Source organism: Peromyscus eremicus, chromosome 8a (assembly GCF_949786415.1).
Source record: "Peromyscus eremicus chromosome 8a, PerEre_H2_v1, whole genome shotgun sequence".
Lineage (NCBI taxonomy): Eukaryota > Metazoa > Chordata > Mammalia > Rodentia > Cricetidae > Peromyscus > Peromyscus eremicus.
In genome coordinates, this window is record NC_081423.1 from 67,490,965 (window position 1) to 67,515,760 (window position 24,796).

The following is a 24,796-nucleotide window of genomic DNA, read 5'->3' on the forward strand; positions in this document are numbered from 1 at the left end:
CTGTGTAGCCTTGGCTGGTCACTCTGTAGACCAGGCTGACCTGGTCTTTTTTTTTAATTTTTATTTTATTGGTGTTTTGCCTATATGTTTGTCTGTGTGAAGATGTTGGATCCTGGAAATTGACAGTTAAGCGCTTCATGTGGGTCCTGGGAATTGAACCTGGGCCCTCTGGAAGAGCAGTTTGTGTTCTTAACTGCTGAGTTCTCTCTCCAGCCTGAAACCTTGTCTTGAAAAAGCAAAAAGAGAGGGTGGAGGGAGGTTTATTGTGGCTCACACTGACAGGGGTTTCAGTTTGTTATCAGTTGTTTCTATTACTTTAGGCCTGAGGCAAATGATTTCATGGCAGAGAGCTGATGGATCAGAGCTTCTCAACTCATGGCAGCTGTGAAACAGAACGAGACAAAGGAAGGGTGGGGACCTTGGATAAGATCCAGCCTTCAAGAACATGTTTCCAGTAGTCCATTTCCTCTTCACCTCCAAGTTTCCATACCTTCCAATTACGCCAGCAAACTTTGAACCTATGAGTGGATAAACTCACTGAGGCAGAGCTTAATGATCCAATCACTCCTTACCTTAAATGTGGAGACTCAAGCCTTTAACACATGAGTTCTTTCATTTCATTTATTTTTTTTAGATAGGATCTCACTATGTAGCCCTGGTTGGCTTAGAACTTGTTAGTAGATCAGGCTAGCCTCATACAACAATCTGCCTGTCCCTGACTCCTGATTGCTGAAGTTAAAGGTACGTGTCACCACACCCTTTCTTAGACACTGTGTTTTTCAAGACAGGGTTTCTCTGTGTGTAGCCCTGGCTGTCTTGGAACTGGCCTTGTAGACCAGGCTGGCCTTGAACTCAGAGAGATCTGCTTGCCTCTGCCTCCCGAGTGCTGGGACTAAAGGTGTGTGCCAACACTGCCCAGCCCACTTTGATCAGGAAGATGCACTGGGAGAGCGGGCTCCTCTGTGGCAGTTTCCTTCTCTAATGGATTGGTATGCTTGACCATCTTTACTGAGCATTGAAGTGGTAGAGAAAGGATGATGCAATGACATAGAGAACAACCTGGACTTGGATTTTTTATTATGGCTGGTGGTCATGGTAGGTAGCCCTGGAAGGCTTTTCATCCATAGTCACCTCAGTATATTAAGATTAAGAAAGCTGGGCATGGATGTGCACACTTTTAATCCCAGCACTGATGGGGCAGAGAGAGGCAGATGGATCTATGTGAGGAGCTTCTGGGCAGCTAGGACTACATAGAAAGTCCCTGTCTCAAAAAACAAAAAAGATTAAGATATGTTTGTCTTACTTGCTTACCTTGTATCTGATCATGTGTCTTCTGTGTGTGCTCCAGGTCATTGTATATTTCTGATTGGGTCATGTGTCTTCTTCATGTGCTCCAGGTCATTGTATACTTCTGAATTGGAGGGTTCTCTGGAAGGTTATTAGGCTGTCACTATTCAGCATTTTGGCAAGAAATTTCTTTTTCTTGTGGTGCAGGATTTAAGTCAGGCTGACTTCAGTGTATTATGACCATCCTGAGGACTTGTCTCAGCAGGCTGTTGTTCCATAGATTGCCTTTTCTCTCACCACAAGCGTGCAATATCATGAACATCTACTTAATCAAAGCCAAATCAGGAAACTATTACTGTGCAACATTACACTATTGCTTATTACTTTACATTTCTATGGCAAATTTAATTTTCAAGTGTATATGCATCCCACTTGGTTTTTGGCTTGGCTTTTCTTCTTTGCTTAAAAAGAGGTGGACCTCTTTGTCCAGAATATCGTCTGGGCCCTCTTTCCTTCTAAGAGTTATTCATGCCTTTTCTGTGTCTCTTTTGTACCACCTCCATACTTTATGATCAGATTTTGGTGAATGGTCTTTGGGTTTTACTATTTAGGCCTGAAATTTAGAATTATGCCTTTCACTTTTTCAGAGTTCCTTAGTTAGGGCATATTTTCCTTCCTGCTTGAATTTTCCCCTACCCATTGCCTGACATTTCCCCTCTTGGAGAATAATAATCAATATTAAATTTGTTTTGATTGGTTGTGCTGTCTGTCTGTGTTCTGCAACCCCATTATTTTCTTGGCTTAGTTGTTGTGGTAAGCCTTGCTTCTTTTTACCCAGGGTCCTCCCTGGCAGGTATTCCTGGCAGCCAGGAAGGGCCATGGAGCTTTGTAGCCAGAAGATTTCCTGTGTCCTGGGCAGTTGGGACAGATCTCTCTCACTCGAGTCCCCCAAGTAAACACACAGAGGCTTATATTAATTATAACTGTATGGCCATGGCTCAGGCCTTTTGCTAGCTAACTCTTGTATCTTAAATTAGCCCATAACTATTAATCTATGTATCTCCACATGTTCTGTGGCTTTACCTGTGTCCCATTACATGTTGTTCTTTGGGCAGCTCACTGGCGTCTCCACCTGCCTTCTTCCTGTCTCTCTCTTTGAATTTCCCACCTGCCTCTAAGCATAAAGGCCAAACAGCTTTATTTATCAACTAATCAGAGCAACACACATTTGCAGTGTACAGTATGATATCATCCATCATTTTCCCTTATCTGTTGCCATTTGTAGCTGAAAGTTTTTCTGTGCTCACCTGGCTCCTGTGGCCTCATGGTCCCACAGCCGCTCAGACCCAAATGAACACACAGAGGCTTATATTAATTACGAACTGTGTGGTCTACTGGCTCAGGCTTCTCGTTAGTTAGATCTTACATCTTAAATTAACCCATTTCTATAAATCCATACTTTGCCATGTGCTTTGTGGCTTATCGGTATCTTTACATCTTGCTTCTCATGGCAGCATCTCCTCTGCTCTGTCTTTTTTTTTTTTTTCCTCTATCGGTTTGGATTTTCCACCTGCCTCTAAGCTGCCTTGCCATAGACCAAATGGCCTTATTTATCAACCAATCAGAGCAACATATTTTTACAGCATACAGAAAGACATTCCCTCATCAGAGCTTTTCTCTGGTGACTGTCAGAACAAAGTGGCTGTTGTTGAAACATATCTTCTGCAGCTAAAGCAGAGAGAGCTTGTTTCTAGCTATATAATATTTTAGATTTCTCTCTCTCTCCTCTGAGTCTTTTTGGAAAACCAACTTATTTGTGTGTGAACCATATATAAGGAGAAAATCCAAAAAAGAAGAGAGATGGAGTGGGAAAACAATGAAAGTAGACAAAACATCTACAATTTGAGGCCATCAGGAATATTCTAGAAGCAGCTAAATAAGTAGACAGGGCATAATCTGTCTTGCTTTCCTGGATTTGAAGCAGCTGTAGGGAGCTTGGGCTGTGGGGACTGTGGTTTATGTTTACAAGGCCAAAATCTGAAGAAAAATCTTCCATCCTTTGCCATTTTGATATGGAAGGTTCTGCAGACAAAAAAGGAGGTATTACATAATTCATAAGTAAGTTTTAGGTGCTGTATTTGGGCAACAACATATTCCACTAAAAATGGTAAATTACTGACAGCTAACCCTAGGAAACTGATTAATTTTTTTTTCTTTTCTTTCTTTTTTTTTTTTTTTTTCAGAGACAGGGTTTCTCTGTGTAGTTTTGGTGCCTGTCCTGGATCTCCCTCTGTAGACTAGGCTGGCCTCGAACTCACTGAGATCTGCCTGGCTTTGCCTCCTGAGTGCTGGGACTAAAGGTGTGTGTTGTGCCGCCACCGCCACCCCCCCCCCCCCCGAATTTTTTCTTTCTCTTTTTTTATAGATTATCTCCCACCCCTTTTCATGCTAGTGATTGAACTCAGGGCCTTGTACTTTCTAGACTAGTGTTCCATCTACAACTGAACTAAATCTCCAACATTTCTGCCCCCTCCTTAGGTTTATTTATTTTATGTATATGAATGTTATGAATGCATGTATGTCTGTGCACCACATGTGTGTCTGGTGTCTACCAAGGTCAGAGGAAGGTGTCCAATCCCCTGGAACTGCATTAGCCACCATGCAGTTGCTGGGAACTAAATTCAGGTCCTCTGCTAGAGTAATCAGTCACCTCTCCAGCCCCTTGTTTTCATGTTGAGACAAAAGTCTCACTCTATCCCATATCAGCATGGAGCTCTAGGCAGTCCTCCTGTCACAGCCTCACAGTGCTGGGATGACAGGCTTGATCCATCACATCCACTGAGGACTGTTTCCTTTCCTGTGATCTACCAGCATGTAGACTCACAAGGGTCTTGGGGGTGTACTGTTGTGGCATGGTAGTGAGAAGGAAGGTTTTCAGAAGATATGAGTGTTGTGAGGAAATCCTATGTAAAGTTTCTCTTGTATTCTCTGTTTTTATAGATCCAGCATGTCTGGCTTGCACCTAGTAAAACAAGGTCGAGATAGAAAGAAAATAGACTCACAAAGAGATTTCACTGTGGCTTCTCCAGCAGAATTTGTTACTCGTTTTGGGGGAAATAAAGTGATTGAGAAGGTAAGTTGCAACTTACTAAACAATTTTGCCTAAAGTATGTGAGGTTTAATGCCTAGATTTGTTGTTTTGATTTGTTCAGAATGGTACTTAGGTTTTTACAAACTTTGTCTTTTTATGCAAGGTTGTCCTTTCTGTCTCCCTAGCTTGCTATTAATACATAATTTCACTGTTTATATGCTGGCAATTTGGTCATAGTTGATAAGGAGTTGGAACTCTGCTTCTAATGTTCTTTTTGAAAGATCTTGTGGGTTTGTTTGTTTGTTTTTTTGTTTGTTTTCAAGACAAGGTTTCTTTGTGTAGCCCTGGCTGTCCCAAAACTTACTCTGTAGCCCAGGTTGGCCTCCAACTCAGAGATCCACCTGCTTCTGCCTCAGGAGTGCTGAGATTAAAGGTGTGTGCCACCACTGCCCAGCAGATCTTGTGGTTTTGCAGGCAGAGCTACACTAGCCTGGCAGGAGAAGGGGGTAAGGAATAGTTGGTAACCTTGTATAGTGCCAGGTGGTGTGGGGGATAAGTGTGATAGCACTGGGTTTAGAGAAGTAGAGAGAGTTTCAGAAGACAAGACTTAAACAGTCTGATAGATTGAGTGCTTACTGGCTTCTACCAGATATTTGAGATGTTTAGAGGAAACAGGCTACATGAAATACTTAGAAATGTCAGGTAGTTTGAAGCACTTGGGAGGTGGACATAGACAGATCAAGGGATATGGCCAACCTAGCTTATGTAATGAAATTATTTGGGTTGTATGCACGCTCCCCCCCACCCCCCAAAAAAACACAACTCAATCCTTTGTCATTGTTACCTAAAACTTGCCAGAGCTAGGAGGATATCTTGGTTGAAATAGTTTATAGTAATTAAAAATCAAACAATAAGGACCAGTATTCCCTCTTGTAAAAGTATTACTTTATCAGTGTCTTATATTTGTCTCCCAATAAAGGTAGATTATGTATCTATTATAGGCTAATATTTTCCGGATTATGATTTCAAGTTATATGTTAGGAAATATAAGGCTTATATGCAGAAATTTCTCAGGATTTTTTGATTCTTCTGATCTTGTGACCCTGAAGCCAAGCAGTTTCTTTCATTCTTTTTTTTTTTTTTTTAAAGATTTATTTATTACATATACAGTGTTCTGCCTGCATGTATCCCTGCAGGCCAGAAGAGGGCACCAGATCTCATTACAGATGGTTGTGAGCCACTATGTGGTTGCTGGGCATTGAACTCAGGACCTCTGGAGGAGCAGCCAGTGCTCTTAACCCCTGAGCCATCTCTGTAGCCCCCGTTTCTTTCATTCTTAAGCACTGGGATTCAGCATATGGGAGAACAGCAATTGTTACCAAGTGTCTTATTACAATAGAGAACAGTGAATAACACCACACAGTGTAACCTTCCCCCATTCCTTATTGGAGATATGTCATGTTTCTTAGTAATAGTTATGATAGAATAGTTTACAAACAATATGAGTACTTATGATTTTTAAATTTTTTTCAAGAAATGAGGTTAGAAAGGAATTAGTTCTGGCTAGTACATGTTGAAATATTTGCTTAGCTAACATTTAAAAATATTGCTTGATCTTGCAAGAGTTGTTTCTTAGCAGCTTGGACTAGCAACAGTTCTTGCTTGAAATTCTTTTTCAGACAAAGGGAGATGTGTAAAAATCTTTGTTTTTCTATCACTGCCTTTCTTTGCTGCCTTTTCTTCCATTTCCCATATCATATCCCTTCCTCCCAGGTTCTTATTGCCAATAATGGTATTGCAGCAGTGAAATGCATGAGATCTATCCGTCGGTGGTCTTATGAAATGTTTCGAAATGAACGTGCAATCCGATTTGTTGTCATGGTTACACCTGAAGACCTTAAAGCCAATGCAGGTGAGTTACTAGCTTTATGTCACTTTAGGTATAAAACATTGAGTAGACCTGCCTGTAAGTAGGAGAATGTTACCTTAGGGAGATTCCCAAGCCCAAGATTGCCAGTGAAATCCTATGCAAAGATTTCTCTTTTAAAAAGGTGTCAGTAATAAAAACAAATAATAAAATATATCAATACTAGACACACAAAAGTGCCTGTACTGTAGTTAACTACCAGAGAGGAAATTTAACACAAGTATTTTGGCTATGAGGTGTATGCCTTGGTAGCATCCATGAGGCCTTGAATTTGAGTTTTAGTGCCATGAGAAAAAGAACTGGAAACATCAGATGTGTCAACAGTATAACAAATACACAAGACCAGGAAGATCCGAAGCCCATCTAACAATTAGGAAATTGTTGGGCCATTGGTAATTATGGAGAATAATTTCAGTGGGATAATATAAGAGTATGAAAATTAATATAAGGTATTAAGGAGTGTGGGAAGTGATTTGGAGCCAGTGTAGACTAGTATTTAAGAATCTTTTATGGCAAGGGAAAAAGAAAAAGCAGTGGCTATAGAGAGTTTGAAGGAGGATTTTTAATTCTTTAACTATTTTTTTCTTGTGGTTTTCTGGGTTGGTTTTGAGCTCCTGAGCTCAAGTAATTCTGCTCCCTCAGCCTCCTGTGACTACAAGGAAACACCACACTTATCACGTTGTCAGAAAGAAACAACTTTAGCAATGTGTACAGTCCGAGGGGAAGGAGTCAGAGGGTTTTAAATCTAGCAGAAACCAAAGTGCATTAGAGAACGTGCAGAGATGGAGGAGGCAGGCATCAGGAGCAAAGATGGTCAAAGTATACATATATCTTATGACCCCAAATTCTTAATTCTTGGTATTTGTGCTAAGGGAAAAAAAAATCAGTGATGTCCCAGAATAAGTACCAAGAAGGCTGGCTGTTCAACAGAGGTTACTTTTGATTCCTTGTCACATGGACACCCCCAAACAACTGCCTGATTCTTGTGATGGTTTGAACATCTCATCACCTGTGCTGTATGCTCTTCTAGAAAGCAACAGGTCACAGATAGAACTAGAACAATAGGAAGGCTTACCATACCAGTGATACAAGTTAACGAATTAGTATTATGGGTGAGTTTTACTTTTGATTTATGTCTAGTAGTTTTATTCAGTATAATTTATTTAACATAAAAGTCACCTTTCTAAAGTTTACACTTATGTGACTTTAAATGAATTTACATAGTAGTATAATTATTTCAGTTTACAACATTTTTAAAAAATTAAAAATTGTGAAAAAAATTTTAGATAGGAGCATTGGTTATTAACATGAAAAGTGGGGTTTATCCTCTAAGACTGTAGGAGAGCAGACAAAATTGAGAGGTTAAGAAGGATGATAATAATTAGTCCATTGCATAATGTAAAGTGTGTGTGTGTGTGTGTGTGTGTGTGTGTGTGTGTGTGTGTGTGTGTGTTTTAAGACAGGCCCATGCTGACCTCAAATTCTTAGCATTCCTCCAGCCTACCCTTCCAAATGCTGAGAGTACAGGGTGAGCCACCACATCCAACCCTCCTGTATCTTTAAATCTCTAGTACTTAATACAGGGTAAACAATCTATATGCTGTGCTGCTTAGGGGAGAAATAATACAGAAACAAATGTCTCGTTCTCTCCCCTCCCCAGTGTTTACAATTAGTCACTGGTTTAGTCTAATATGTGGGCCAACTGATAAGAATTATTGTAGTTTGAAGAGTATTTTCTTTTTCTTTTTTTCTTTTTTTTTTTTTTTTTTTCCCAGACAGGGTTCCTCTCTGTGGCCCTGGCTGTCCTGGAACTTGCTCTGTAGACTAGGGTGGCCTCGAACTCAGAGATCTGCCTGCCTCTGTCTCCCAAGTGCTGGAGTTAAAGGCATGAGCCACCATCACCCAATGAGTGTTTTCTTAATTAGTAGAGAATATATTCTAGAATAGTGCTACTGGTTGTAGTTACAGGAAGTAGGAATTGATGGAAAAATAAAAGTCATAAGGTTAAAATGAGTTTTGTTTTTTTAGTTTTTTGTTTTTTGTTGTTTTCTTTTTTTTTGCCTCCTAAGGCTTTTTTCTTTCTCTCTTTTTGAATTGTAAACTCAATAAACTTTTATTTAAGGGATTTTACATGTGATTCCTTCTCTGTCCATTGAGGTCACTCAAGTTCAAGATTTCTGAAAACCTTTTCTTAAAGAAGGATGCTTAATCCAGTTATGCTGTCAGACCATAGTTCTTTTATCTCTCCTTTAATTGAAGACACACACCCAGGACAGCTGCAAAGTTTCTTTTTTTCTTTTTACATTTCTTTTTATTATTTTGTAATTATCTGTGTGCGTGTGTTGCGGGGGGGGGGGGGGGGGGGCGGCGGGGGATATGCATGTGAGTTCAGTTCAGAGTCCCGCAGAGGCCAGAAGATTCTGTCAGATCCCCTGGAACTAGAGTTAAAAGAGGTTGTGAGCCACCATGTGGGTGCTGGAAATCAAACCTGCGTCTTCTGTAAGAGCAGCCAGTGCTCTTAACCACTGAGCCATCTCTCCAGACCCAACTTCAAAGTTTTGTACTGGAGGACTTCTGGCAATTTCTTCTAACAATTTACATTAGGAACTATTTTAAGGGAGATCTGCCTCTCATTTGCTGGTACCCCACATCTCTTAAGAATAAGTTAAGTGGTAGTGCACGCCTTTAATCCAAGCACTCGGGAGGCAGAGGCAGGTGGATCTCTGTGAGTTTAAGGCCAGCCTGGGCTACAGAGTGAGTTCCAGGACAGGTTCCAAAGCTACACAGAGAAATTCTGTCTTGGGAAAAAAGTTCAGCTCATATTCACTCTTTTCATACCCCGGATGCTAATCTGTATGTAGGATATGCCAGCGCTATATTGGAACAACAGACATCCATTTGCAGGTATCTTCAAGTCTGACATCATGTCTGAGACAAGCCTCATTATTGGCACTATCATCCCTTTGAGCCATCTTATATGTATCAGAACTTATCAGTGGGGTCTGGGTTGCACAAGAGGATTACTTTTGCACCTGTCTTCTGTGCCTATGTCAACCAGTTCCTCTCTTTTCCTGTTTCCTTGGAGACCGAGATTCATGGATCCAGGCTGGCCTCACACTTGCTATGTAGATGAGGATGATTCTGGACTTCTGTTTCTCTGCCTCGCAAGTGCTGGGATTATAGACATAATCTTATTTATGTGCTGCTCAGGACCTAACCTAAAGTCTTCGTGCTGCTAGGCCAACCCTCAGCCAATTAAGTCACATCTCCTACCTTCTTTATAGTCCTTAATAACAATAATTGAAAGTTGATTTGTACAGAACTTTGAAATCTTGTTAGCTGACATCTATAATATTTTGTAAGTCTTTCTTACTCTGTGTGTGTGTGTCTCTGTCTCTGTGTGTTGTATGTGATATAGGTGAACAACTTTTTTTTTTCTAGAGCTACTAATGTATAGAAAAGATTAGGCCATAGTGGAAAAGTTACATAGATTTGACTACATAAAAATTGTTATTTTGGGGGGCTAGAAAGATGGCCCAGCTCTTCCATATAATTGGGTTTGATTCCCAGCATCCACATGGCAGCTAACAACTGTCTGTAACTCAAGTTCCAGAAGGTCCAACACTCTTTTGGCCTCTAAGGGCATTGCACACACATAGTGCACAGTCATAGATACAGGCAAAGCACCCACACACTTACAGCAAATACAACAAAATCTCAAAAAAATTTTAATTACTATTTTGCACCTAAATTTTAATATGTTTAAGACAGATAATAATATGGGAAAGCACTGGCATCAGTTTCTGCCTGTAATATAAGAGGAAAACATGCTTCCATACAAAATGTGTGGAGATTATGATTAAGAAGTCTGTAAAAGAAGACATAAGGCAAGTGTGGTGACGCAGGCTGTAGTCCCAGGTTCTCAAGCCTGAGGTAAGAAACTTGCTTGATCCTAGGAACTGAAGGCCAGCATGGGTAGCTTAGGAAAACTCCCATCTCAAACACCAATCCATAAAATAAAATAAATTTAAAAGGAAAAAGGAGAAGATATAAAAAGAGTAATAAGCATGTGAAAAGAGATTCTGTGTCAGTGATAACCAGAGAAATGCAAATCAAAACAGTGGTAGATAGTGTCACAATTGAAAGAGATATATAGTACAGGTGGAAGTATAAGCAATTCACTTTTATCCTATTTATTTACTGTGTATGCATCTGTGTGTGCGTGCCTGTGTGCATGTGTTGAGGTGGAAGAGTGTATGGTTGTGTGTGTGTGTGTGTGTGTGACAGAGAAAGAGAGAGAGAGAGAGAGAGAGAGAGAGAGAGGAGAGAGAGAGAGAACAACTTGTGGGATTCAGTCCTCTTCTACCATGTGAGTGCCAGGGATCCAACTCAAGTTGTAAGGATTCACAGCAAGTGCCTATATCCATCGAGCCTTTTTTGTCACTCATATTGCTAATGAGAATATAAAAATGTAAATATCCTTTGACAATGGCTTTACTCGTAGGAACAGATCTCAAAGATACAATTGTACATTGATATAAGGATATGTAATACTTATTATTTTTAAGATTCATTTTACTTTATGTGTATGAGTGTTTTGCTGACATGCATGTAAGTATACCCAGTATCCATGGAGACCTGAAGAGAGCATTGGGTACCCAGGAATTAGAGTTACAGATGGTTATGAGCTGCCGTGTATGTGATGGAACTTGAACCCAGGTCCTCTGCAGGAAAAACAAGTGGTCTTAACTGTTGAGCCATCACTCCAGCCCCTAGGATATATATTATCTTAATCATTTCCAAATTTTAAGTACTCATATTTCTATCAGTAAATGAATTATAGACTACTGAAATATTAAGTATTCATTTAAAAATTATATAAGATTATATTTCATCAGATATAGAGAAGAGAGCCACAGCATGCTGTTAAAATGACTACAGTGTATTGCAGCAGTTCTCAACCTGTGGGTCATGACCCCTCTGGGGGTCACATATCAGATACCTGCTTTATGATTCATAGCAGTAACAAAATTACAGTTACAAAGTAGCAGCGAAATAATTTTATGGTTGGGGATCACCACAACATGAGGAACTATATTAGAGGGTCACAGCATTAGGAAGGTTGAGGACCACCAGGTTATTGTTATATGAGGTTACAGAGGTGCTAGAGCATGAGCTAGTTATCTCTGAGAGGGACAATGGATGATTTTGACTCGTTTTAAACATTTGAGGCAAGGTCTTACTCTGTAGCCTAGGCTGATGGTGAACTTGGCATTTTCTTTTTTCCACTTTGTGAATGCTGGAGTTGCAGCTGTATGTCACTATATCCCCCTGAACTCGACTTTGTAAAAATAGTGTTATTAGTTCCTGAACGTGTTGTCTAACTCTTTGTAATTTCCATGCTTCCCTCCTTTAGAAAACAAGCAAAAACTAACTTTATAGTGAAATGGTGAAAACTACTGCCTCAGGTGATTCCTAAATATGTGGTTCAAAATCAGAACCTCCAATGAAGTCGTGTGGAAATGATCACATTAATGCCATGTATTCTGTGGTTACTGAGGATAGTCTGTCCTTACCATAGTTTTGTTATGTTATAAATTTAGAAGAAAAATTATGTTTTCCTCATAAATTTGTTTATGTTTTCAGAATACATTAAAATGGCAGATCACTATGTTCCAGTACCTGGAGGACCAAACAACAACAATTATGCAAATGTGGAATTAATTCTGGATATTGCTAAAAGGATCCCTGTACAAGTAAGAGTCTTTGAGGAACAATTCCACCCATTACACTTAGTCATAAGTATAGAACTCATACCCAGAGAACTTAATGTAAAGTCTCTTTTTGGAAAATTCTTTTTTTTTTTTAGCCTTTTTTTAAATGATATATTTTTATTTTATGTTCACTGGTGTTTTGCTTGCCTGTGTCCCCTGGAACTGGAGTTACAGACAGTTGTGAGCTGTCATGTGGGTCCTGGGAACTGAACCCGGGTTTTCTGGAAGAGCAGCCAGTGCTGTTTAACTACTGAGCCGTCTCTCTAGCCCTTGAAAATTCTTAAATGTCTTTATATGAAATAATTAAAACAGGTAAGAAAAGAAGACATGGAAAGGAAGGCATAGTTAAAAATAAACATAATAGAAATAGAATGTTTGGAAAGATCTTTTGGAGATTTTTTTTTTTCCTATTCTGTGCATCTCACTTCCAATCCATCCCAAGTAAGTACAAGACTATTTCCTGCAGAATATATTAACTCAAATGGTGCTGTTTTAGATTATTTCTTTCTTTCATATTGTGTTGTGAAGTTTATAGTAAATTTCTTTCTTTCTTTTTTTTTTTTTTTTTAAATTTATTTACCTCATATATAGTGTTCTGTATGCAGGAATGTCTGCATGCCAGAAGAGGGCACCAAATCTTATTATAGATGGACATGGTGGCTGGGAATTGACCTCTGGAAGAGCAGGCAGCACTCTTAACCCTTGAGCCATCTCTCCAGCCCCTTTAGTGAATGAATATCTTAAAACCTAATGAGGAGAAAAAAAAAATGTCCTCTAGACCATTGGTTCTCAACCTTCCTAATGCTGTGACCCTTTAATACAGTCCCTCATGTCCCCAACCGTAAAATTATTTTTGTTGCTACCTCATAACTCTAATTTTGCTACAGTTATGAATTGTAATGTAAATATTTGTGTTTTCCAGTGGTCTTAGGTGACCCGTGTGAAAAAATCTTTTGATCCAAAAGGGTTATGACCCACAGGTTGAGAACCACTGCTAGACTTAAGTAACCATGTCACCACTAGATACAAAGGTTGAGTTGGGTGGCCAGAATGTGAAGATAGTCAAGATTTCTTTTCCTTCCTTCCTCCCTTCTGCCCTCCCTCCCACCTCCCTCCATCCTTTCCATCCTTTTCTTTCTTACTTTTTTTTTTTTTTTTTTTGAGACAGAGTTTCTCTGTGTAGCCCTGGCTGTCCTGAACTCACTCTGTAGACCAGGCTGGCCTTGAACTCAGAGATCCACCTGCCTCTGCCTCCTGAGTGCTGGGATTAAAGGCGTGCGCCGCCATGCCTAGCTTTTCAGGCTTTCTTTAGAAAGCTCTAGAGAGCCTACCTGAAGTGCTGTCAATTGCATTTCCTAAAGAGCAAGACTGAGTAAATCTTTCTGATTCCACTTGGTTTTATGCTCTTGAGGGCTTTTGCCACAATCAACTACTTATTGTTATTCTGTGGAAGGTTTGCCAGCAGTCAAGCATAGAAGTTGGATTAACCGCTGAGCTGCTGTAGATGTTCTATCTCATCTAGAAGGGCTAGCCTGGATACAGTAAAGCAGTTTGTAGTTTTCTTTGTATGACTTTTAAGAATGATTCATATCATTATTCTGTTATAGGCAGTGTGGGCTGGCTGGGGTCATGCCTCTGAGAACCCCAAGCTTCCAGAGCTACTCTTAAAAAATGGCATCGCTTTCATGGGTAAGCCTTTGTGAGGTACACTGTTCCTGTAGTTCTTATGTTAATTTTGTCCATATTCTGTAGTCTTACTTTTGTTTTTAAATCAGTAAGCAAATCTTAGAGTGACCTTCTTTGGTTTTTTTTCACTTCTTTCTTTCTTTTCTGTTTTTTGGAATTTTTTTTTTGAGACCGGGTTTCTCTGTATTGTCCTAGATCTTGCTCTGTAGACCAGGCTGGCCTCAAACTCACAGAGATCCGCCTGCCTCTGCCTCGCGAGTGCTGGGATTAAAGGCATGCGTCACCAGTACCCGGCTTACCTCTTCATTTCTTAAGTTGTCCTTTCATTTCGTTTTGAAGATGCTTTTTGCTCCTGAGTCCTTTAATCTGAGATATATATATATATAAAACCCTGGTTTTGAAACATGGACTGTTTAAAAAGTTTTGCCATTATCATTAAGAAAACATGTAGAGGGAGGACATGGTTTTTGATAGTAAAAGTAACTGACTACTTAGGATACCCTAGCAGTGTCCTTAAATATGAATTAGTACCTTTGTATTTGAGTATATAATTTATATTCTACCAGTGAGAGCTATTTCTTCTTGCTTTTCTACTCTTATGGCAGAAGGAAAAATGGAGGCTACATGGCCCCTCTATAATTCTTATGATACTTGGTAAGCATTATTAAGGGTGGAAAAAAAAAATCTCTTTGTTAGGTTTCCTAAGATTAAATAGTTTATATTTCAGATGTAAACCTTAAAATTTTTCCAGCTTTATTTTAGGATATAGATTTAGAGAAATGACTTTGTTACTTGGTTAATGTAGATCATAATTCATAAAATTAGATTTTTTTTCAGAAATTTAATGATAGAATTTATCAATTTTGGGCTGTATGCAACAAGTTTACTACATTGGATTCTAGAAACAATGCAAAGATGATTCAAAACATAGTGATCACTATATGTCATGAGTGGGACAAGACTAATACAAAAATAATTATAAGGCCAAATATATGTACCAGAAAGGAGGCAGAGGTGCTGCTGCTCAGGTTCCTTTCTTGTCTTGTTTTGTTTTAGGCCCTCCAAGCCAGGCTATGTGGGCTTTGGGGGATAAGATTGCATCTTCTATCGTGGCTCAAACTGCAGGCATCCCAACTCTTCCCTGGAGTGGCAGTGGTAAGAAACTATTTCTTGGTTTTTTTGTTGGTTTGTTAATTTTTATATGTGTATGTGGTGTGGGTATATATATATAAGTGTTTTCATATGTATATGAGCATATGTCTGAGTGCAGAGTGGAGGCCCAAGTGTCAAAGGCCTTCCTTCACCATTCTCTGTTTACTCTTGTCATTTTTATCATATTTTAGGAATATGTATTGAGTACTAGGTACAGATACTAAACTGAGATCTGGAATGATACAGTACTTGATTTAGAGAAACTCTGGGACACATATTTGGCAGGGGTAGCGGTAGGTTTCAGATCTCAGGGTAGGCTGGAAGCATCCTCAGAGGCAGGCTTGTTAGGTGAAATTAGACATTAGCAGTGCCTAGGGAGTAACCTGGATGGCTAGGAAGAACCTTGACCTCACTTCCTTAGATGTCTGCCTGCTGTTTTTTTCCATAGATGCAGAAGATGAGGTCAGTAGTCACCTTTCTCCCAAACATGCAGCGCGATAAAAAGAAAAATTGAGAATTGATTTATCCTTGCCAATTCTTGAGATTGTCATGTGAACTTTTAAAAACAAATAATAATAACTGCCCCCTCCCTTTTTAATGTGCTCACACCCAGAGAACAAACACACTAAAACCTTGTAAAACTAGGAATGATGATTGTCTTAAGGCTGAACAGATTTGAACCCTTGTTCCTCTAGCTCTCTGGGGGATTGCCATATCCTCTCCAGACCTGCTGGGTCAAATAGTTTAAAAGGTTGAATTTGTTCCTGTCTGAATGGAGAGGCTGTAGTGTTCCCCTTGGAGCTGAATACAGCGACATTAAGGGAGCATGGAATCATGACTCTGCTGAGACCAATAAAACCGCCATTTCCGTTTCCAAAGGCTCATAAAGATTGAATTATTTCTCAGACCTCTGGCCCTAGAGCAGGCCTGAAAACATTGAAGATATTTTGCCTGTGTGTTGCTGTGAGAAATCTGCCATGTTTCTCCCTTTCCTTCACTCTCTCCTTTCCCCTTTTCCTCTCCTCCCACCCCACCCCCAATCCTTGTGTTTTTGTAACTAGATCTCTGCCCACTCTCTTGACTTTTCTGGTCTAACAACCCCAAATGGTAGCCCATGCACTAGCTGAATACTATTATCTCCAATGACTGATCAACGTTTTACAGTATTCTCTATCCCTCCACCTCCCATCTACCTTCAGTCTTTGGTAAATACAATAGCTTTAAAAGAAGGTATCACAGAGCCAAGTGTGTGGAACATGTTTGTAATCCCTACACTCGGGATGGAAAGGTGAAAGGATTGCAAGTTCAAGACCAATCTCCAGTACATGTCAAGTCTCAGGCCCGTGTAGACTGCACATGGTTTTTGAGTGTGGACAGAACATTGACACGAGATTTCATTCGTGATCTGGAGTCATTATCGTCTATTGTAGGTCTTCGTGTGGACTGGCAAGAAAATGATTTTTCGAAACGCATCTTAAATGTTCCACAGGATCTGTATGAGAAAGGTTATGTGAAGGATGTGGATGATGGACTGCAGGTAAGTTACTGACTCCAGGAGTGGTCAATTCTAGTTACAACTGTGGGCATTTGGAGTCTGATTCATGACATACAGTTGTTTGTTTTTTACTCTTTTTTGGGGGGCCCACCACCCAGCTCCCAAATAAATCACATACGGAGGCTTATTATTACTTAGCTTGGCTTAGTTTCTAGCCAGCTTTCCTTACCTTAAATTATCCTGTCTACCTTTTGCCTCTGGGCTTTTTCCATTCTCTAACTTCTGTAAATTTTACTCTTACTCCGTGGCTTGCTATGTAGCTGGGGGGCTGGCTCCTGGAGTCTCCTCCTCCTCCTTTTACTCCTAGATCTTAGATCTCTTTTCCCAGATTTCTCCTTCTATTTATACTCTCTGCCTGCCAGCCCCGCCTATCCTTTCTCCTGCCTCGCTATTGGCCAGTTCTTTATTAGACTATCAGGTGTTTTACACAGGCACAGTAACACCGCTTCACAGAGTTAAACAAAAATAACACACCTTAAAATATTCTAATACATTTCCCCTTTTTGTCTAAATAAAAATAAAGGTTTTAACTTTAACATAGTATAACTACATAAAACCAAAACAGTTATCAAGTAAGAATTAATTTACAATATTCAGTCCATTTGTAGTTAGCATATTTAAAGAAAATAATGAATTATCTATCCTATCTTAGTGAATCCAAAATTTTATACCTAATTTATTTTCTATCATAACTAAGGAAAACTGCAACTGTAACTATTTAGTCTTTAACACCATCAAAGACCCAGAAAAGTGTAATATTTTCTAAAAACAAGACATTTGGCTGCCTGGATAGTCACCCAAAGTTCCTCTGCAACATTGAGGACTCCATCTTCCGCCTACAGGCCTAGAGTATCTGGCAGACATTTTTATGGAGTAGGAATTTTGGACTTTCCTGCCTTGTTTTGGCAAAGTTCATTAGTCATTTTCCTCTGTGTCCTGAAGAATGTGTGGCAGACCCTTAAGTGAAGCAGAAATTTTGAAGACTGTCCTGCCTTGTTTTGGCAAAGTTCAACAGTTCTTTTTCTTGTGTGTCCTGCATGTCCAGTCTGCATAACACATTGTCAGCAGTCAAAGGCAAGAACAGTTTCTTTGCCTAGTTGCTAACCTTGCCACAATGAAAGCAAACTCCATAAGGGAATTTCGTCAGTGCCCATCATCTTCTCTGAAGTAAACTGGTGCTGCCAGGAACAGATGTGTGTCATTGTCATAAAAAGCCCTAAATTAACAAAACATTTTAAATGCCATATTCTGTATGTCTTTGAAAGGTTTGAAGACCATCTATCTATTTAAAATATATCTATTTAACCTAGAAAACATACCTAACATATCTATAAATTTGATTGTTATGAATGACTAACTACTGACCTATGTTCCTTGATTGTCCTATATAGATTATAATAATAGCTTTCAAAAACTAGAACCTTACCTTACATTTTTAAATAAACTGCATAAGTACAATACCTTAATCAAGAGTAGAAACATGGGGCTAGAGAGATGGCTCAGAGGTTAAGAACACTGACTCTCTTCCAGAGGTCCTGAGTTCAATTCCCAGCAACCACATGGTGGCTCACAGCCATCTGTAATGAAATCTGATGCACTCTTCTGACTTGCAGGTATACATGCAAGCAGAATACTGTATACATAATAAATAAATAAATTTTTAAAAAAAGAGTGGAAACACATATACAATGTGGTAACAAAAACAACCTTAAATTTGCATCAGTATACAAAACCCTTTAGATGAGAATAGAAACATGTATGCAGTGTAACAAAAATAACTTTAAATTTGTATCAACATTCTATATCCCCCCAAATGATAACAAACTCCTTTAAACAAGAGTAGAAACTTATATACAGTGTAACAAAAATCATTTAAAATTTGCATCAATATTCTATATTCCCCTAAATGATAGCAAACATCCATAACCCACCAAATAACCAACAGCCACCCACACCCCTAAATTCATGGGAATGTGAACATAGTTTCTCTATACTTCTGTCTGCTGTCTGTGGACGAAGTACCTTTAGTGTCCCATAGAGAAAATTTGAGATAATGGCCAAGTCATGGGAAGACCAGCAGTAAACTTTGCTGACAGATATCACCTGTCAAGATTCAGGAGGGCTCACCTGATCAAACCTGATCCATATTAATGCTGAAGGATTCCATAGTCTCTCATCTCCTATGGAAACAAAACTCTAAAGCATTTTTGATTTCCATTTGACAAATATATTTTTGACTTTTTAAAAGTTAAAGCATTACTAAAGTACATAGGCTGATTTATTTCAACAGTCCTTCTTTCAATTCCAGGTCTCTTTGCAGCTGTCCTTTGTTTTTCAACAATCAAAAAATTTAAAATCAACATAGTAATATACAAGATCTGTGTATTTCCCATCTTACGTGGCTTTTTTCTTTTATATTATTTTTACTCTCTTTAAAGACTTTATTATTTCTTAACTATTTCTTTCTATGACTGTCCATCCCCTTTTTCTGTCTTTCTTAAGCCTCCGTACATTGTAAAACACACTGGAACCTTTTTAAAGGTTTTTCTGTGGGGATCTTTTACTGTGTGTCTTTTAGCCTTTTTTGACTGCACGAGCAAACTTTTAAACTGATAAGGTACACCTGGATTCTCTTCACGCACGGCTCTCAGCTGGCTGTGCCTGCTTCTCCGGTTGTTAAAACCAAGCATGAAACTCGTGGCCGGGAGATTTTTATGGGTTGAATGGAGAATTAACTAGTCTCCTCCCTCACTCCCTTAACTGTCAGTGCTAAGTAACCAGACTTCTCCATAGAGACAGCTTTTATCATTCAGCTTATTACATGGCTGAGAGCTCACAAAGAACATGTGTTCAGTGTTGTTTGCTGATTTCGGAGGAAGAGGTTGAACAAGCATGCCCTGTTTCTCTTTCCAAATTGGCCAGTCAATTAACTTTTCCCTTTGAGGAGTAGTGAAGGAGTGAGCCAAGAGAGGCTGATAGTATGATCGCTCATAATTATTATTCATTTCTGTAGAAATGTGACTCTATCATCGCCATTTATTGCCTTACAGTTCCCTCCTGTGTTTCTCTTTCACTTGTGAACTACTTGGAAGCCTCAGTTACGCCTCTTGGTAAATGAAGCAAGAGGCATCTTAGGAAGATACACTATTTTAGTCTGGCTTGAATACTGTTAATTCAGGAAGATGTTGAACATTCAGTTGAGTTCACTCTGTTGTTTGTAGTTCAAGTTAATCATCCTGTGATTTAACCAAGGCTCTACTTGAGTCTATAACCAATGTAATGAGAACTTTAATACCATCACCTAGCCATTATCTAATGCTGAGACTATGAGAAGTCATTGGGAACACATGCTGAAAATTAGTTTCCTGACTGATTTTGATAATATTTTGAGATTTTGTTACTTTTATCTTTTATAAATCATAGGATCAGAGGGCTGGAGATTTGGCTCAGTGGTTAAGAGCACTTGTTGCCAAGGACCTGGATTCAATAACCAGTACCCACATAAGAGGGCTCACTGCCTCCTTGGGCACCAGGCTTGCATGTGGTACACAGAGGTACAAGCAGGAAAAATACTCATACACATAAAATAATTAAAAACTTAATCACCAGGTAGTGGTAGTGTACACCTTTAATCCCAGCACTTGGGAGGCAAAGGCAGGTTGATCTCTGAGTTTGAGGCCAGCCTGAGCTACAGAGTGAGTTCCAAGAAAGGCTCCAAAGCCACACAGAGAAACCCTGTCTCAAACTGCACCCCCCCCTAAAAAAAAAAAAAAAAAAAAAAAAAAAAAAAAAGGACAGAGTCCAAAAAAAAAAAAAAAATCTGGATGCTTGGAAGTTCTGACTTACCAAATCTTGTATCTGTGTGGTTTGAAGCTATGCCAAAACTGTCACCTTATATCAAGTGAAGTACTTAAGTTAAAGTTATTGGGAGCTGGGCGGTGGTGGCATATACCTTTAACCCCAGCACTCAAGAGCTAGAGACCAACTGAACAGAGAGTTCCAGGACAAGCCAGCCGGGGCTATGTAGAGAGACTGTCTAGAAAAACAAAACAAAGCAAGAAGTTAGTGGGGCTGTCAAGATGGTTCAGTGGCATGAACACCTGACAGCCTGAGTCCAGAGTTCCCAGAACTCATGTAAAAGCCTGACACAGTAAGTAGTACATTCTTCTGTGGTTGCAGCACACCCCTCTAGGGAGATGCAAACAGGGCATACTACCAGAACCTTGAGGGTGAGTCAGCTTGGCATATGAAGCTGTGGAGAAGAGACCCTGTTTAAAATAAAGTAGAGGCAAGGACTGCCACTGCTAAAGATCCCAATAATACATGGAGACAATTTTAGTTACATGTGTATGTGTGCAGGTACCCTTGGAGGCCAGAGGAGAGTGTCAGATCTTCTCGAGCTGGAGTTGCAGGCACTTGTAAGCTGCCTAGTATGGGTGCAGGAAACTGAAGTTGGGTCCTCTGGAAGATCAGCAAACTCTCTTAATCACTGAGCCATTTCTCTAGTCTTTGAAGACTGTATCCTTTTTTTTTAAAAAAAAAATACTTTATTTTTTTGAGACAGGGTACCTTTACATAGCCCTGGCTGTCTTGCTTTGCCTCCTGAGTGTTGGGATCAAAAGCATCTGCCACCATGCCTGACTAGTGACCTTATTCTCCTTTCCTTCCCCCTCCCTCCCTCTCTCCCTTTCTTTCTTGTTTTGTTTTGAGACAAGGTCTCTCTATGTAGCCCTAGCTGTCCCAGAATTCTCTATGTAGACCAAGCTAGCCTTGAACACACAGAGATCCACCTGCCTCTGCCCATGAATGCTGGCATTAAAGGTGTGCGCCATTATGCCTAGCTCTTTAATGACTGCATTCCTAAATGAAGAAAATACCATTCTCTTTCTCTACTAACATGACTCTTCCATTTTTCTCTTTTTTCTTGAAGGCAGCAGAGGAAGTTGGTTATCCAGTAATGATCAAGGCCTCGGAGGGAGGAGGAGGGAAGGGAATCAGAAAAGTTAACAATGCAGATGACTTCCCTAACCTATTCAGACAGGTAGAGTACAAGTTGGTTTTTCTTGTTTGATTTACCATGTATATCAGAGATGAGTTATTTAACTTACACTGTAATTTAGATATACGGAAAATGTTGAGTTTTGATTTTTATGTGTATGTAATCTAAGCTTTGTCTATAGCCTTTATCTGATTATTCATAGAAGTGGAGGGAATTAATGAACTATCTAATTCAGTGAAAATTCTATTCAATTATGTACTTCAAGCACTAGTTTTTCTTATATAGAAGAAAGCTCTTCTCCACATGGTGTGTGTGGCTCACAGTATCTCATGATGGTAAGAGACAATGTCATTCTACGTTCTTGTGTTCTTGTTTTGACATTGTAGGTAAGTGTGTGGTACAGTGAGATGATACGCATCTGTTTGCCCTTACGTTGGCCAAATGCTAAGCTCTCAGATAGGATCTTCCCTACTTCATGTGAAGTTGGCTGGAGGCCTTTGAGTTTCTCCCATGTTCTCTGTCATTTTTGTCAGTAGCCCACACCCTCATCTGTGCTGTGTGGCCATCACTCCCTGGCACAGGAACCTCATGGTAGGCCCTCAGTATGTGTGGACTGGGTGCCTCAGAGTGTTTCTCTTGGCTTTACCCTTGCTTGATGAGGCCATACTCTAGGTAAGTTGTAAAAAGGAGACAAAATTCTTTTTTGTTCCACCCTAAGAGTTCCCTTCACATGTTTGTTTCCTTTGTTACTTTTTTTCTTTTCTTTTACCAAAACTCAAGAAAAGATTTGACAGAAAAAAGAAAATTAAGAGACAAGTATTACATTGTCATGTTGCCAGCGCTTTTTCTTACACCTTATACCATCCTGTTGTGTGTATGCCCCTACTTATCTTTGTTCACCCACTTCCTTTTTAAAAATCATTCAGTGGCAGATTTCTTGCTTAGTTGTCAAGAGGTAAGGGGAAAAGCTATGATTTGATAAATGAAATTATAAAAGTATTGTCTTACTACATTTTATTTTGAACGTCAGAAGTTTAATATCACCTGTTTTCATTATCCTTTTGTAAAGTTGAATTTTGTAGGTAGATGAATGTTTCATGGAGTTCAGGGAAAAAAAAAAGGCTTGCTCTCCTAATGTAAAACATTTTAATTAAAGATAACACAGATATTTCATAACTACTTCTTAGCTTGGAATTGAGTATGTGAAGACTGTAGAACACTACGAATTTGTTTAATGTGAAAGTCCTCAATCTCTAATAATGGATAGCTAAATTAGTCTTTCCATTCAAAAGCAACTAAAAATGCAGAGTCATGGTGCTGATTTCATAGTTTAGTTGGCAGAATGCTTGTTTTTCCATGCAGGATGCCTTAGTTTCAAGCTGATGTTATAAGCTGTTTATGGTGGTGCATGCCTGTGTTCTCATATACAATCAGGTATATATATATATATATATGTATACACAAAAATAGGAGGTGTAAGCAGATGAGATTAAACATGCTTGGGATGGTATGGTCATAGAGAGCAGGAGGATCAGAAATAAAGGTCATCCTTAATTTAGCTATACATTGTAGGGAACAAAAAAGGAAAACTGGATTTGATTTTTTTTTTTCTTTAAAGCCTGTTAAGAGATTGAAAGCTTTTCAAGATGGTAAAGAATTTTAAGAGGCTAGGTGGTGGTGATGCATGGATCTCTGTGAGTTTGAGGCCAGCCTGGTCTATAGAGGGAGTTCCTGGACAGCCAAAGCTGCACAGAGAAACCCTCACCTCAAACAAACAAACAAACAAACAAACAAACAAAGAATTTAAAGAAACAAACTCAGAGGTGAGCCTGGGAGTTGAAGACATTGTTTTGGTTTTTATTTTTTATTTGTTTATTTATTTTTTCTTCCTTCACAGAGATATTTTCTAGTTTAAGGTAAAACAACTAACTGGGCATGGCAGCTCACATACCTAACACCAGCACTCAGGAGTGTGAAGCTTATTAAGTTTAAGGGCAACCCCTTGTCTATATGGTAAAAACCTGCCTCAAAAAACAAAACAACAAACAAAAAACCAGCCCCTTCCTCAAGGAAGAAGAAGAAAAAACTACGAAACTGGTTCAGAATTTCATTTGTCTTACAAGACTAAGAAGACAAAATTTAGACTTTAGAGATGGTTGAACAAGTGGTTTTGGAGGCCTCAAGGACTCTTACATTTTATATTGGAATCCTGAAGGATTGTACCACAGGAGAAAGAATAAACCAGAAGTAGACCAACCCTTATAGGGACTAAATCTCAGATCAAAGCACTCACGTTGATTCAGGTATTATGTTTACAATTGCCAGTGTTCCTGTCCATCTGCATGCATAAAGCAAATGTCCATCCTCTCCAGAGAAGATTATATATAGAACTTCAAGTTAGTACTACTAATTTTTCCCATGTGTATATTAAACACCCAATTAAAAGTAAGTAGGTATATAAATTGCATGATTCAAAACCAAGAACAAACATCAGTGAAAACAAATCCAACAAATATTTAGATACTAGAGCTATCAGACAAGGGTTTTAGAGTAATTATGTTTAGTACATTTAAGAAAATTAAAGGCAAGCCTGAGAATTTGGGCAGAGAATTAGAAATCATAAACAAGAAACATTCTAGAACTGGAAATACAATAACTAAAATTAAGAAGATAGTGTATGAATTAAATAACATGTTAAGATTGAAGGAAGAGCCGGGCAGTGGTGGCGCACGCCTTTAATCCCAGCACTCCGGAGGCAGAGGCAGGCAGATCTCTGTGAGTTCGAGGCCAGCCTGGGCTACCAAGTAAGTTCCAGGAAAGGCGCAAAGCTACACAGAGAAACCCTGTCTCGAAAAACCAAAAAAAAAAAAAAAAAAAAAAAAAAGATTGAAGGAAGAGGGGTTGGGGATTTAGCTTGGTGGTAGAGTGCTTGCAGGCCCTGGGTTCAATCCTCAGCTCAAAAAAAAAAAAAGATTGAAGGAAGAATCAATCCTTGAAATATAGAAGAAAATTTAGACTGAAGCATAAAGAGAGACAATAAGATTAAAAAAAAATACAGAAAAGAGCAATACATTTAAGTTGCAAAGATGACCACGAAAACACCTATCCCTTCACATATTTTTACTGTACAGTGTAAGATTGTGTCTCTTACCATCAAGTAGAGCAATCTTCTCTTTTACTCTTGGATTCCAGCTGGCCTTTTGACTTTTTTTGACCAACAGAAGGTAGTAGAAATGGTGTACAAGTTCTGAAGTTTATGTTTCAAGTGGTTGTATAGTTTATACCTTTACTTATTGGAATGAGTCCTCAACTGCCACATGAAGAA

General features: G+C 39.1%; 1 protein-coding gene across 7 annotated transcripts in view; it reads left to right on the top strand.

Moving 5' to 3' along the window:
• Window positions 1-24,796, top strand: part of Acaca (acetyl-CoA carboxylase alpha) — a 270,501-nt gene that overhangs the window by 79,490 nt on the left and 166,215 nt on the right. For all 7 annotated transcript variants that reach the window (XM_059271384.1, XM_059271383.1, XM_059271385.1 and 4 more), the window contains 7 exons: window positions 4,288-4,420; window positions 6,152-6,290; window positions 11,952-12,061; window positions 13,687-13,768; window positions 14,822-14,920; window positions 16,348-16,454; window positions 21,403-21,513. In XM_059271384.1, coding sequence (XP_059127367.1) covers window positions 4,288-4,420; window positions 6,152-6,290; window positions 11,952-12,061; window positions 13,687-13,768; window positions 14,822-14,920; window positions 16,348-16,454; window positions 21,403-21,513 — 781 coding nt within the window. The remainder of the gene's footprint in view (window positions 1-4,287; window positions 4,421-6,151; window positions 6,291-11,951; window positions 12,062-13,686; window positions 13,769-14,821; window positions 14,921-16,347; window positions 16,455-21,402; window positions 21,514-24,796) is intronic.